This window comes from Mastigoproctus giganteus, chromosome 7, assembly GCF_048544385.1.
Source record: "Mastigoproctus giganteus isolate SK-2022 chromosome 7, ASM4854438v1, whole genome shotgun sequence".
Taxonomy (NCBI): domain Eukaryota; kingdom Metazoa; phylum Arthropoda; class Arachnida; order Uropygi; family Thelyphonidae; genus Mastigoproctus; species Mastigoproctus giganteus.
The window spans coordinates 175,589,955-175,606,376 of NC_143581.1; the positions used below are offsets into that span (position 1 = coordinate 175,589,955).

General features: G+C 37.8%; 1 protein-coding gene across 1 annotated transcript in view; it reads right to left on the reverse strand.

Annotated features, from left to right (window-relative positions):
- Window positions 1-3,633: 3,633 nt before the first annotated feature.
- LOC150083349 (retinal homeobox protein Rx1-like) overlaps window positions 3,634-16,422 on the reverse strand; it is a 47,502-nt gene continuing 34,713 nt past the window's right edge. Inside the window, exon 3 of the mRNA XM_090378483.1 lies at window positions 3,634-4,143. Within this exon, the coding sequence (XP_090234609.1) occupies window positions 3,634-4,143 (510 nt within the window). The remainder of the gene's footprint in view (window positions 4,144-16,422) is intronic.

Consider the following 16,422-nt stretch of genomic DNA (forward strand, 5'->3'; position numbering starts at 1 on the left):
CGGCCTTTTCGTATTTAAAACAAACAAGGACGAAGAATCGCTGTGCTCTTACGGACTTGCATACAGAAGATTCTTTACGGTTGGCCTTATCACAGTACATCCCCGATTTTGAAAGCTTGACAGATGACATGAAGACACAAACTTCACATAAATTACAAATTTAAATATGTTAATTTAAAATAAGAATTCTGAATTGTATTTAATTTTAAAATTTATAAACAACAATTTTCAATATGTGTTGATTAACTTTTTTAACCTTGTGCAACGATATTTTTGAGATGGTAGTGGCGGCACATTTTGAAGAAAAAAAGTAGATCGCATCACAAATTAAGTTGGCCACTCCTGCTGTATTGTATATCAAAAATATTTTTTATAAATTGGAATGAAATGCAGTAAAACCACTCGCCCGGGTGCTTCTTACTGTAGTTGAACCCAATATACGCGAGCGATGACCAAAGAATTGGTGTTTAGGGGTTCAAGAGGATATTATTCTGTTGCCACAGTGCCACTCTCCCTCGTTTCGAGCTAGTGGCATCTACGATTTAAGAACAGCTGCTTTACAGTAACCTTGGTGACAACCTTCTGTTCTTAAAATGTGGTGACATCTGTTGGGAGAATATTGAACCGTGTAGAATTTTGCTGTTTAATGAGAGGGAATTTAACAGTCTGAGAATAAGCATTAAAGTAATCTCAGTGCATGTCGAAAAGTTTTCAATGGATATTGGGGGGGGTGAGCAGACATGACCATGTACAGTGTGTATCCAGGATTCAGGAAGGTGAGGAGAATAGTAAACATTGACTTCGAGCATGATCGTAGGATATACAGTACGGTATATATACTGTATATAATTTAAAAAATAATAAATAAATTTTTTAAAAAAATACAATTTATTGAATAAGTGTAAATGTAGTGCAGCGTCGAGGCCCTGCATTATGTATTAAAAACAAGAATGCGTGATCTAACCATCATAATCATTAAAATTTTATCTTTGTTTGGCTTTTTTTGTCGATTTATAATCTTTACCAACAGAGTAGATACGAGGTATTTCTGCAGCCCCTTCCCCCCTAGCTCTGTATCATATGATATAGAACTGGGAGGAGGAAAACGCAGAAATATTATTCAAGTCCTTCGTCCTTGCACTACCCTTCCGCCTTGTCCCCTAAGTATATAACTCAGGCGCGGCATCCTCTTCCAGATTGTTTATTCGATGCAATTCTTACATGATGATAAGAAAGAAAACTTCACATATGGAATTTTCCTTTCTTATCGTCAAATAAGAATCACATCTGAATTTGCATTTATTTTACATCAAACTTTTTCGATTTTATTCGTTGATATAATTTGATTATATTCATTGCAATATTTTCCGATCATTAAGAAGTATGTGAAAAAAATGTGTTTTGTTAATAAAATACAGAAAGTTTCTTCGGGATTTTGAATTCTTTTTTTTTTTTTTCCTGTCTACCTTTCAGCATGTTACCATTCCGAATAAAAGGTTTCAGTAACCCATTCTAAAAATTTGTTTACTGTAATTTTAAAAATTTTCCACATCTGGCTGCCTTACGAAAAAGAGAAAACATTGGTGAATACTTAAAAAAATTATAATAAAATAAAAACTACTACTGAAAGTAAATGGTAAAATATACTTCCCCTTTTATGTAGATCATAAATATTTGATGCAGTGTACTGTATAATTTTATACTGCAATTCGTAAATATTCAAATATTTACATTTATTAAAACGTATACGATGAAGATATAAAATTGCTATTCGCTAAAGTAATTAATTCTGGGTCACTGTTTAAAGTTAAAAGGAGTTTTAAAAAATGGCTCGTGGAGCTGTAATTTCTACCCCCCCCCCCTTCCTGATTGACAGTTGTCTCTGTTTCTCCTTCCTTTTGAGAATGCTGTTGAATAAGGTGATGTTGTATTCTTTTTTTCCTCTGTAAAAAAAGTGAATACTTAAAGTCAAAATTCATAGATGTCTCGGGCGAGAAGATATCTGGGCTGACGCTGTCTGTGGGCGTACACTTTTGGCAACCTGATATAAAATAAGCATAATAAGCGATTGTTTCTTTTAGATTTTTGTCCCTTTTTAGGATATAGGAGGGGAATTTACGTGCAATAAAATACTTCAATGACATGGACTTGGATCAAAATATTTATACTTAAAAATTTTAGTTTTCATGTTAAAAATAACTATCTTTATAAATAAATAAATAATCTCTGGATAAATAAGCTATTTTACTAGAAAAGAAGTATCCCTGTTTCTTTATTTGTAATATTAAATCAGCCAGTTTGCTCAAGACTAAATCAGTAGTTGTCAAAAACAGTGGTATGTATGCATGTATCTGGGGGTACACGAGAATTCCCCCCCCCCACATATGGTTACTGCTACTAAAAAGGGATTCAGAACTACTGGCCTAGTTGGGTAATGAATTGTTTCTTTTTAAAGTAAATATTAACCATTTTCCGTGATGCTGGCTTATTCACTGTTTCATGGATTGAATAAGGGGCCACTGTACAATATATTACAGTGGCCCCTTATTCAATACGATTCAAGACGCAGAGAGAGGAAAGTGATTCGGGAAACCGCGACATCGCAACTGAAATTCAAAATAATGATAAATATGTGTATTATTTTTATTTAAGTAAAAAAACCTCTATCCTTTCAAAGCGTCTGAGGTTTTCATAAATCATTTTTATATCATCACTATTTACTATTCAACCTTTGCGACAAGAAATCTGATTTTTTTTTTGATGAGACATGGTAATAGCGGTACTGACTTCATTCCTATTCGAAAACATATTATATATAAAATTACTCAAAGTTTCGAGGATCAGCCTTTCTTGATGCCCTGTAAGTACTCTTTAAATTCCTTTTTTTGAAAGGCACAGTTACTGCATAATAAAGTAGAGCTCAACTTTATTATGCAGCTTCTTCTAGTGACACCTGATAACACTCCATAGAAAACTTTGAATAGTATTCAGCCGAACTTCAAAATCAGAATATTTTTATCAGAAAAAAGTCTTGAATTCGGATTTTATAGTCACAACTAAGAATCCTCTTTATTCAGCGTTCTCTCTGGAAGATGCATAAAGTACCTGTATCTTATAGACCGAACCCGTTACACTAGGAGTTTATAACACTGCGTTATCTTCACAGGAATTTGTTGGAGCACAAATTTGAATTCCAAAGTTAGCAGTGTTTATTATTATTTCAAATTCACTGTGTGGGGGTGTGTGTGAAACTGTAATGAACGTCTAGTCTACATTTTTATAGGAATTTCGTTTGTGACTCTACTGTAGGAAACAATCGACACGCGTTTAAAAGCCTATTTTCAGTTCTAAAATGTTGTTTTCACCTACTTTTTAGAGCTGGAAATAAGACAGAAAATGATTTGCAATGCTATTTTATGGGGAAGGGGTATGAGATTGTGACTGTGTGACCAGAAGAAAAAATATGGATAACTCATAAAGAAGTGTTGGTAGTCATTCGGATTCAGTGAATAGCAGGAAAAAGGTAATATATTGTAGCGCAATAAGAACTTTGTACAACACTTTGAACTTTATACACACGACAGCGAGCTCTCACATTTGGGAACACTAGTGACATCTAACGGCTACGAGTCTCTACACGAGAGTCAGACTTTTATTGATCACTTCTAAATGCTCTCTCGCTTTTAACCTCAAAGCAGCGATGCTAGAGCTACGCGGATCTCCCAGTCCTTTTGGGGAACCATCCACACCGCCTAGCGACAAGTTCAACGGTACAGCTGGCGCGTTAGAATTTGTCGGTGAACATGTTACAGGGACGCTAGCGGGATTAGCTGGAGTCAGATAACTCGGGTAGACGGTGTGCAATTGAAATCCGGGCAAACCTGGGACGCTGAGGCCTAATAGCGACGGTGTTAACCACGGGTCAAGCATTAAAGAGGGAGTCATCGCAGGTGTACATGGCATTCCACTTGGCGAACTACTGAGAGAGGTCACTATACCCGAAGTTGACGTTGGAGTTTGAGAGCGAGACAACGAACTGGAGACCCCGAAATCAGTCGCTCCATGTCCAATGCTGCGAAGAGCATTCTGGTTTTCCAATTTTTCTTGACGCCTCCATTTCGCTCGTCGATTCTGGAACCACACCTGTAAAAGAAAACAGGGCATCAGTAAGAATAGTACTTCCAGATCTAGAAACAGACCACTGAAATTTTATCAGGCGAATTCTAACAGCACCTCTTCCGCTTATTGCGTGTAAACACGAACTATGCAGACACTTCTTTCCACACATAGAAAACATGCGTCTTTACACATTTTGTGTAGAGGTGTGTGTGTCACGTGGAATGTAGTGTACAGTATTAAAGTTTTCAGTTCACTATATCATAATGACGTTAGAGCGAAGTGAAACTTTCCTCTTCTAGAGAAGTTAACACGAAGAGCCGAATCTTTATGTACTAAAAACCCTAAAAATATGTGCGAGAATGCGTACCAAAAGACATAGTTTTCAAATATAATATAGGGAAATACTAATTAACGCCTAACATTTTTGCTGTTATGTATTGTATCAGGATCCATGTAGAACAATTCGCTGATTGCAATAAAGATATTAATAAGATATCAATTAACCTCAAACATTATTTATTGCGCTGCCATTTGTTTATATTCAATGGAGTATGTAAAAAAAAGAAGCTTCAAAATTTTAAGCCTGTAACTCATCCTGTTCGGCATAAAACCGAACAGAAAAATACTACTTTTTTTTTTTTTCAGTATTTGATGTCAAAGAGGACGTTTATAGGCTTAAAAGTCTCCCCTTGACGCCTGAAGTAATTGGACAATACCTGGCAGATAAACCGGTCAATATCCTACCAGTGAAGATTGATATAATCCATTTAGGTACTCAATGATTGCTTAAAGCTTTTTTCTTTATTTATTTTAGTGTTGAGTGCCACATTCAGCTTATTTTTAATGATTTTTCAGATATTACCTGGAGCAGAATTAAAATAAAGGTGACTTTCTAAATGATTGCAAGTGACTGATGCGGATGCATCGTGAGTTTTCAGTGCCATAATGCTGTAAAGCAGTGTTTCTCAACGTGTGGTACCCCTAGGGCGATTTTAAAGGATACACGGCAAAATTTTATATTTTACTTTATCATAGTTGTTTTTAGCTACAGAAAACAATTGAATGAAATTTAGTTCAGTGGGTTCCGCTTATAGGAATCACTGGTTAATTGAACCAGCCACTTGAAAACCAGTTGCAGTGTATAAAACTCTTCTCTGATTACAATCACAATTTCAGTTTATTGAATCATAAAAGATGATAGAGCTATATAATTTGTGGTTTTTCGGTATTTTCTCCCCCCCCTTCATTTAATTTTATTGGACTACTATCCGGTATCTGCGTATTAGCTCACTGTGTGTGTGTGGTTTACATGTAGTTACCCAAGTAACTTTTTATCGGACATCTGCGGGAAGTAATCACTTGATAATTATACCGTTTGTTTACTGCTTGTTGTCTCTCCTTTCTGAGAATGAACGGTACTGTTGTATGTATGAACAGCAACGGGGTTAATTTTAGAATGATAGTAGTCTTTTCAGAAAGCGCGCTTTCCCCTCATAGGTAGCACAGTTGGTAGGATCGCCGTCCTTCCCATACGGGTGGAAAAGACCAGAGTTCGAATCCCGTCGATGACGGGAGGAATTTTTCGATGCTGCTAAAACCCAATAACAACAAGCGCGCTTTGTTAAATTGACTAATCCTTTATTACTCAGTGAATAGTGTGTAAAACGTTAAAAAAAATGCTTGGTAGGTAACAATTTAAACTTCACTTCACTACTAGACGGGTTAGGCACCCAAAGACCACCCATTGAAGATCAAAATAAGAAACTTCCTGGATATGACAGTCCTCTCAGAGAGAGACAAAAAAAAAAACCCTCCTTCGTTCATCCCAGGTGTGACACAACCACCAGCACAGCTCAGCTGTTGCCATTAGGCCTCCCTAGCCACGCTCTCTTACGTGGTCCTTTTCCACCACTCCCCAGGCGGGATGGGAAGGTTACCCCTTCTCCTTCCCCCTCGTCGCCCCTCTTTTTCACTTTGGTTTTGGTGTGGCATGAGCCTGCTTAACTGACTTGGGATCATCTTTCCTATGGACCCTGTATCTCTATCTTTTCCCCCCCATCTTAGTCTCCCTCCCCTTCTCTAGCTTACAACTAGCGTCCGAACCAACTCCAAATTGCTTGAGCCCTACACCCAAAAACTTAATAACATCAAATCGCTCAACTAGTACTCCTTTTGTTTTGGCTGACCGCTATCTATAGCGGTTTTTTTTTTTTTTTTTAGGTCCTTGCCACTGAAATCTCAGGAAATTAGGTGGCAGGACCTGCCAGAGTAAATAACTATGATACTGGTGTACCTCGTCTGCTCCACGGGGTGGAGTGGGGCAACGTTGGATCCCATTAGGGATCCAGCGGCTAAATGACCAGAGGAACAACGATACACGACACTACACGTACAAAATCCATACACCTTTAAACCTCTAGCATTGACAGTGTTCTGTTTCACACCCACAATTTATAGCACGCGGAGATGGGGTAAACCCCTGGTGCCGTTTGACACTAAACACACTCTACACTCTACTTCATTTAAATTTATACATTTTACATTTCGATACCAAAATAGTAATATTATTATATAGTAATAGTATTAAAAATGTATTTTTTTTTTTTACTAACATGCGTACTTTAATTTTAGACTGGTACGAATCCACCATATTTATATATTGTAGTAGGCAATGGCATACCACCACGTACATTACCTTCTGATGCCATAGAGACCGTAACAAAACCAACTCCAAAAATTGCTGTTAAAGGAAGACCTGCAACTAGGTGGAAGAATGGGATCAGTGAACTTTTAGGCGTAACATTTGGCAATGCCGCTCACATAGCACATAATCGATGCAGTTGGGAGAATTTGTTAGTGGCCACAACAGCAACTCGGGGAATTATGTGACTGGAAGAAGATATATATATGGTGAATTCGTATATGGTGAATTAATGGTGGATTGATATATATATGTTGTTTGTTAGGGTTTTGTATAAGTAATTTGCATGAAAATATTCACCTACCTTGCGACTGGCTGCATAGATAGAGAGCTAGTAAGTACAGCAAATACCTCGCTTAGCACGGCTTCAAACAGCACGGGTTTCACTATAACACGGTTTTCAATTAAGTTTAAGTTGAAAATTTACTGTGCGCAGTAAAACTCATTTAATAGCCTAGACAAGTACTCTACATATATATGCTGCGTTGTCGTAGCCTAGGTACGCGTACATATGCCGACCGGGCTAGCCAGGTGGGTAAAGTGCCTGCCTGGCAACCCAAAGGTAAGTGTAAGTGTGTTTAGGGTCAAGCGGCACCAGGGATTTCCCCCATCTCCGCGTAGTTTACATTGTGGTGTGTTACAGTACGCTGTAAATGCCAGAGATTTAAAAGTGTGTGGGTCTTGGATCGTTTAATGTTATGTACCGTTGTTCTTCTGGTCGTTTAGCCGCTAAACCCCAAATGGGGCCCAACGTTGCCCCACTTACGCCCCGTGGAGGCAGACCAGGAACCCAGTAGCTTATATGCACTCTGGCAGGTCCTGCCACCTAATTTCCTGAGATTTCGGTGTCTAGGACCTTAAAAAAAAAACAAAAAAAAAAAAAAAAAAAAACGGGGGCACTTAAGTTTAGAAAAGATAAAGTTTAGAAAAGAGGTTGATATGGTTCAGTTTTCAGTTTAGAAATCGTTAATTTTGATTAGTTATGTGGGGTTTACGCTGGCGCATTAGTCAGAGTAGGGGGAAGAGACTGAAGACTGGGGGGAAAGACAGAAGTATGGGGTCGATAGGGAAGGCAACCCCAGATGGTCAATAAGGCATGCCCATGCCTCACCAGGCGAAATATATGGGGTGGTAGGGGAGGGAGGAAACAAGGAGACCATCTCCTCCCCCCTGCCAGGGATAGGAAAAAAAGGTACCAGGCAAGGGAGCTGGTAGAGATCGCCATTTGGCTACATGGCAGTGAGGCTGCATCAGTCGTAGTTCATTAAGTTATCTGTTCATAAGTCCGGTAGTAGAGTCACTCGTGGGATAGTGTCCCGTCCAAGTTGAATGTCTTTGTTTTGGTTCTCTATCTTCATTCAGTATATTTGTCAGTTTCATTTAGGTCTCATATTTTTTGGTACATAGGCAGGGTTTCTTGGTAGACAGCTAGTAGCTTCCACATAATTTTCATTCTGGGGTGTGTCCTAAAGGATGTTTTGATTTGTTAACTGGCTGGTGGTCTTTCACTCCTGGTGTATTGCATATAGTGTTCTCCTTCTTGAGAAGAGTTCTTGAGCGAAGTTGGTCAGGGCTCTGTATTTCTCCTCTGAATCCAGTAGGTGAAACTCTTGCCCTCTGGGGAGGTATCTTATACTCATGATTAGAATGCACCTGAAATCCTCGTATTGCGGACAGTCGTACATGAGGTGTTCCCAGGTTTCGATCTCTCCACATGTACAGCATGGGTCCTCTACAAGGACGAAGTCCATTCGCCGGTTCGAATCCCGCCTCGGGCTTGGATCACAGTAAAATGCAAAAACCTTGGGAGGTGCATTGTGGCCACAGAAGCTGATGCGCCAACAACTAAAAAAAAAAAAAAAAAAAAAAAACCCTGACGAGACGACGTGATAGCTTTTCGAACTTTTCATTTCGCAGTTTATTTTTTACCCTTTTAAATATGATCGAAAATATATCTGCATTTCGGCTAGAAATCATTGCCAACAACAATGCATTCTGTTTGGCAACATGTTTTACCCCATTTGGCAAATGATTTCACTGGTTTTGAATTGTAAGTTCAGATAATTGCGGAAGACATTGTGATGATTGGAAAAGACTTGGGATTCGAAACTTTGGACACTGCCAATGTACGTGACTGCATTGACGAGCAAACTGCATATGAAAAAGAGGAAAACAATTCTGAAGTGGCACCAAAAGAATTTTCAACAGAAGAATTGGAGAAAGTTTTTCGGGAGGCTGACATGGCCTGTGAGGCAATTATGAATGGAGATCTGGATGTTGAATGTAGCATCCAGACTCAAACTCTACAAGATGGGATTCGATGCTACAAAGAATTGTACGCTGAGAAAAAGAAGAGTCGACTTCACCAGACTTTATTATTGAAAAACTTAAATAAACACAATAAAACTTTTTTCTCATCTCTCATGATGTTACCTTTTCATTAATAAAATTTTTGCAATATTTTTTATTTAAAATCCTTTTAATTGGCTATCAAGCGCAAACTGTTTATAGATTTATAGCCAATTAAAATGAGTTGAAATAAAAAAATATTGGACACTGCCATTGTACGCAGACTGTTTCTGTTGTATGCATTCAATTAAAACTCATTATAATTATACCTCAATCAGCACGGTTTCACATAACACGGAACAATTTCGGCACCAATTATCAATGCTATGTGAGGTATTGCTGTATATTTATATATATATATTTTTTTTAAACTATAATTTAGCTATAATACACAACATTTACATTATATATACTGTATATATATCTACGCTGTCCTGTCAGACTGTTTTTTGATTTTTATTATTGCTTCCATGTTTTAATTATTATTTCTATATATAGTATATATGTATAACTTTTATTATACATCAATAAATAAATACCTTATACTGTATTGTATTTGCTCTAATCCAGATAAAATAGTATTATTAAAACTACGTCCAATATTATCTTCGCCCGAGAAGGGTTACGCCGGTAAGACTGAACTCTCAAAAGTCCCCTTTTGAGAGTTTAGTTTACGCGATTATTGTAAATTTGAGAAACACTGCTCTAAAGAGAAGAAAAATGTGCCCAGATGTGACTGGAATAGCTATTTTAATACTTCTCTGCGGTATTCTGACCTTCTTCCAGTGTCTGTCAGTGATGCGAACATCGAAAATATAAACGAGAAAACCTATAGTCTTCAAAGTGCGGAACTTGACTTTTTAACTGTTGGTCAACCTGCGACATTGTCCACAGTTTGCAATGTTGGAGTGTTTCCATTACAGATTTACTCACTAAGTGTATTCAAATTACGCGTGTACCACAAAGTACAGTAATATCGGTAATATTCTTGTATTTCTGATATTACCATACTTTGTGGTAATATTGGTAATATTATGTTCTTTCTATTTCGTAAAATCCCCTGACTTTACGTGGCCATCCTGGAAGACTGCTGAATACGGTGCTGTTTCTTGTATTCAATTTATCATGCGAACTTCTCTGACTGTTTGGTCGTCCCGGAGTATAAAGAGAAAATTTATTTATTTATTTACTTAGGTGTGCCGTGAATAGTGTGCCTTTTAACTTCAAGTGTGACTCGAGTGACAAAAGATTGGGAACCATTGGCCTAGATAACCATGCTCCGATTCATTACAGTTATCTGTTCAGCATATGCTTATGAGCCCATTTAAAGTTAATTAATTAGTTTTGCCCTACTTGTAGCTGTTTTTCCTCTGAGTTAGAGCTATAATTTTATCAGATTCCTTTTATTTAGCAGCAAATTAATCAGCAAACAATAATCGATTTTGATCAACAAATAATTTAATTATTTGTTGCTCAAAGAAAGAGCGTATGAAGAGCAAGTTCTGTGGTTTCAGCCATTGAAAACTCTAGAAAAAACGAACCGAAGCTCCCAGAAAACTTCCACTTCTGCACCCGAATATAATCCTTTTAACTCAGTTCTTAAGTTGTTTTTTAAGGCGCTCTTTCTTATCTCGGGCGGAAGGTACTCTTAACGGACAGCATATTAATTAAGGGACTCTCGTCTATAAACCGTGCTCCAGCCACTTCTTCACTCAGAAACTTTCAGAGTTTTGATTAATTTAAAAGTAAGCAGCTTATCCCTAATTAATTTAATTATTTACCGAAATCTTTATTTTATGTTAGGTAGCGTTTCAAATCAAAGACTCGTGACAGTTATCCTTTAAGGATTTTATTTTATTATGACGCTCGCAGCGGCTCCTTCCTCGCCAGTTCCAAACTTCCTTTACTTGTTCTTCTACAAATGCTAATTAATTAGCCTGAAACAAAACATTGCACTTGCTAAGAGGACACTACTGAAAGGTCTTAACCCCTTCACTTTTCTCACTTTTGAACGTACATAAAGTTGCCGCCGAATATTTGCGTACCTTTGTGGAATTGGTCAGGTGACTGCTGACAGCCTGAAATCCTAATTGATACTAAGAACGTTATTTAAAGTATGGGTATATTTGACCTGGTTGACATAGATCTGGGCACCAGTTTGCTAAATCTGCCTTTAGAAGGGGGGAAAATAAGTTTTCCCCTTTCTTTATATTTAAAATATTCTTTCTTTAAAAGGAAACGCTTCCGGTATACTTTCGAAGACAAAAATGATCTAGAAAAAACAAAACAAAAAACTACTCGTATGGACACTTAAAGAGCAAAAATTTTAATTAATATTCTTACTGCTTATTCAGAATATTTTTACCTTTTTGTAATAATGTGTGGTACAACATAACACCTCCCAGAATGGTCCAGACTTCTTAATGTTGTAAATCGATAAAATACAGACAACTCAATTCTGCATGCAGCAAACGCTTAAGTTGTTTTGTACAATACGGTTATTTCTACTTTTTCACTGGTTAAACGTGAAAGACTTCCATATGTAAATTGTCTCTCTCGTCTTTTAGCCGTGCTATTAAGAATCACGAATACATCGACAAGTCTTACATGATGAAGAGCCAGTAACCATTTTGACTCGAATGTAGGATCCTAAAACATCTTAAAATATGGGTGTGAAACTCGACGGAGAACTGAGGTTTTGACTGGTATTGCTGAGATTAATTGATCATATTTTCCTTGATAATGTGTATCTCCATCATCATCATTATAAGTTCTTTCCGCCACTTGCAGGTCCATAGCAGTCAGGATTCCATCCCATCTCCGTCTCTCCACATCTCTAACCCTCTCTTTCAGTTCATCAGCCTCTATCAAATCAACCAACATTACAATACTTCTTCCTCTCGGTCGTTTGCCAATCACTTTCCCCTTTAGGTACAGCTCTAAACAAATTCTCTCCCCTCAGTGAATGTCCAATACAGTTTTCTTTCTTTTCTTTATAGGCCTCCATCATACTTTGATTTGCCCCTATCACCCTCAGTTATTTCCATCAGTAATAAATAACATAACATTCATTAGAACTTTGATATACTCATTTACCATATTAGTATTATCTGCTATGTTCCCCCAGTTTACACTCTAACTACAGCCTCTCTCTAACAAAGTTATTGGGAAGGGAAAACAGTTGTCCTTGCTGTTGGCGGCTTATGGGCTTATTAGTTACTGTGGCCATATTGCGCCAGGCAGGCTTACAGACAGACACACGCACACATAGACATGATCTCATCATAAACCTGCTTTCCATTTTTGGTAAGCAGACTAAAGGTGTGGTACGCCATAGCCAAAGATGAAAACTAATTACTGTAATTTGCAAAACTTAACACAAAGAAATAAAAAAAGACATCTAAATGGATGGCCCAATGCATAAAATACATTCTTTCCACCACCTGAAAAAAAACAGTTGATTTTAAATTGAGATAAGCGTTGAGTAGTCAACTAATTATGTTTCAAATTCCATTCTTTTTACCATGTATGGAGATTGCTGCTAACTGCGATATGATACCCGAGGTGTTAACTCTTATTTGCGACCAAGAAATTAAAAACACAAATTAAAACTATGAAACTTTCAAAATGAGAAATAAAAACCAAAATTAACAAGTAAGAGCCAGTACTCACTCGGGGAAGCACAGTGGCATGGGATGCTGCAAAGATATGGCGTACTATTGCCTAACACAAAAGAAGTTTTAGGAAACTACAGAGACAATTTAATCACAAAACGTTTGCCTCTGGGAAAATTCCCGAATGTATTCGCATTTTTCACTTTCATAAATTTAATTTTTTGATTTCAGGTTGCAGTTAGCATCTCTAAAATATCACTTGCTGCAGTTTCATATGTAATACAAAAGTGTCTAATTTAAAAGTCATGTAATTAGAATCTGTTAAAATTGATTGTCATCGGTTGATTTTACCAGAAGTTTTACCTCACGCTACACAGTGAACTAAAAGAACAGTCATATACAGTACATAGATTCCGAATAAGTGTTTTGTATTTTTAGTCATTGACTTGAAAGAAAACAGCCAAATGGTAGAAACTACAACTTATCGAACAGGAAGCAGTCTTACCATATATAAACCTAACTGTAAGGTTGAACAATCGCTGTTATCGTTCGCAGCAAGGAATTTTGATACTTGGGAAAAGGAGGGGAAGGGGAAAGTATAAGAGACCTACAAAGTCGCATAAGAGACCTATAAAGACCGGTGACATTAAGCTACTGATCTCAATCGCTGGATACAAAAAATCCTATCATTGCCATCCATCCAACAAACAACGAGATCTACAAACTTTACAGTATTTTTTAAATCCACTGAAATGAGAAGTGCTCATTTTTTTTCTCTCGGACCAACATCAGCTTTGATTTGTCCATCACTTCAGAACAGCCCTCTCACTGTTGTAAAATGCTACAAGGATCTAGGGATGTTATTTGACTAGACTCAAGTTCAACGATCACATCCTCGCTCTCGTCCGCAGAATGAATTCTCTTAGATGGAATGCAAAACAGGTCTTTCTGCATGTTAGGAATCCAAATACCCCAAAAAATATAACCAAACAATAGTACTATAGATTCACCCATCCTTTATACCACAGAAATATGGGTATCAACTGCAACAACATGGAAAAAATGTATCCTTGTAGTGGAAGATTTTCTAAAACGGGCTTCCTATAAACACCGATTCTCCTCTCACATCAGGACAACGCAGATGGTTAAAACACTAAAACTGACAGGACAGCCTATTGCATTTGCTACCAGACTTCTGTTGGGCGTAACCTCATCCCCACATATCAATCTCTGTATCCGTCATATACCTGCGCACGACTGACGAGCAACGTCCGCTATACAATCAAGGTTGAACGGATTCGCTCTCAAGGGCAGATTAGTACTAGCTCTTTCTCTCCCTGGAGCAGATCTTCAAAAATTTACCACACACGCAACACATATACTTCAGTTGTAGACCAAATCCTGGTTCTATTTTCCCTTCAATTGGAACTGCATTTTCAGACGCATTCCAGAGTAATATTGCTGCCAAGGCATATTTCCTTTTATGGGATGAGTCTATGACTACTGCGAAGATCGGGCACACTAATGGATGTAGTGTGCTCTGAACACAATGTAGTCTTCACTAATGTAGTGTGCTCTGAACACAACACCACACGAAGTATTAAAATCAAAAAACTACAAACTCGAAATTTGTGTACTGGACTTAATTATATGGACTATTTAATTATAGCAGTTCCTATCCGTTTTACTAAAATTATTGTTATTTACTTATTTTACTTTATTTATTTTATTTTTCAATTTATGCATGAGATATAATTGAATGCTTAACTTGTGCTAAATTCCAATCCTGTTCTTAATTGTAAACGTTTCTGTTAAATACCTAGCCTTCCAGGCGCTTAGGGAGAACAGTCGCTGCCACTTACAATGAGCACGTCAGCTAAAAATGTGTTGTTGCATTTTTATGGTACTCCACTCTAGAAAGAAAATCATAGATTATGGAAAACGAAAGAATATGTAGGTAGTTCTAACAATACGGAGAGGAAGTCCAAATTCCAAACTCCTGGATATATAATGCGAATTAACTACAGATAGAGGAAGTCTCACACATTTCTATTGCTGGACCTTTATTTTAGTGTGCAGTGATGGTATATACTTCCTTAATAACCCAATATATACTGGGTTATCAGGAAGATCTGTCTACTCGCAGCAAGACAGTAATTCAATGAAAGCGTTTAATACACGTGACTGCTCAATATGGTGATGTTTTTGTATTACCTCTATCTCTGTGAACTTTGTAACACAACTTTCTAACATCCCAGTGACTTATGATGGGCTGTGAACAAGGAAAGTCGATATTATGCATTGCTTGCTGTGATGTTTGGTTTTGTGTGCTGGAGCTCTACTATTAAATCCGATTCGATTCAGCTTATCGTCTCTGTACTAATATCGGTTTCTGTGGCCTTCCTGAAATCCCGGTTGACCGTATTCGTTGAATACTGACAGCGTCTACGCACGACTCTTTTGAGCGTCCTCCGGTCTCTTTCCGTAAATTTCTGCAGCCGATCCGAACGATTTTCTGCTATAATAGTATGACGCTCCCATTTCATGATTATATCAGCCAACGTTGATCTTGGGTGTTGTGGTTACACTTCAGTAACACGAACATATTGATCTGCTTACTTTTAGAGGGAATTCAATTGCTTTCATACCTGTTCCTAATATGCGGATATGGTTCATCTTTACGAAATCTCAGGGGTGTACGGATACTTTTGGCAATATAGTGTATATATTGCATATAGCAAAAAATTTAGCTAACACCACAGTAGTTCAGGCAGTCCCGAGAAAATAAAGATATTTGAGCTCCAGTCAGGGCCATTGCACCTCGCACAGTAGGCGGCACCCACTTTTTTCCACACCGTGAGGAAGAAAGCCAGATTCCAGTACCGTCTAGGCGGGAAAACATTAAAAGACGTTTTTCACACTGCAGCGAAGTTAGTCTCTAAGTAAATATTTAGTCTCGGGTGAGAGCTGCATTACTTTTTACACGAGCAACTTAGTTTCTTATCCAGCAAAACAGAAAACCTGATCATAGAATTCATGCAGTTAGCAGGCACAACCATTTCTGCCTAATGTCTTAGTTGTCTTGGCTCAAAATGAAACACAACAACAATTACACCATTCAGAGACTGACTATTTTTCTAAAAGTTTTTGGGGCGATAAATTGACTATATCAAGACGTGGGAGATAAAAGACCATCCATTGTGACACGAAGGGGAAAGACCAGATAGAAACTGTTTATTGCAAAATAAGATAGATATATAAAATGAAAGACTTAGATCCTTATCACCCTCATCCCAATTGTGTCCAGCCATCGTGATCTGGGCGTTGTATTCGACTCCAAACTTCGATTCAACGCCCACATAGACATACTCCTCACACGTGCTTCAAGACTCCGGTGGATAGCAAAACAGCATCTCCTTCATATCAGAGATAAAAAGACCACCGTGAGGTACATAAGAACGATTATCTTTCCACCTTTGCTCTATGCTGCTGAAATTTGGGCGTCAGCGGCACCGTCAATAAAGAAACCACTCTTTGCCACAGAATTCTGGCTCCTAAAGTGGGCCAACAGGAAGCAAAATCTTCCAGCTCTGATTCGTACCACGCAGCTTGCCAACTCTCTCGGGATTCCACGGCTTT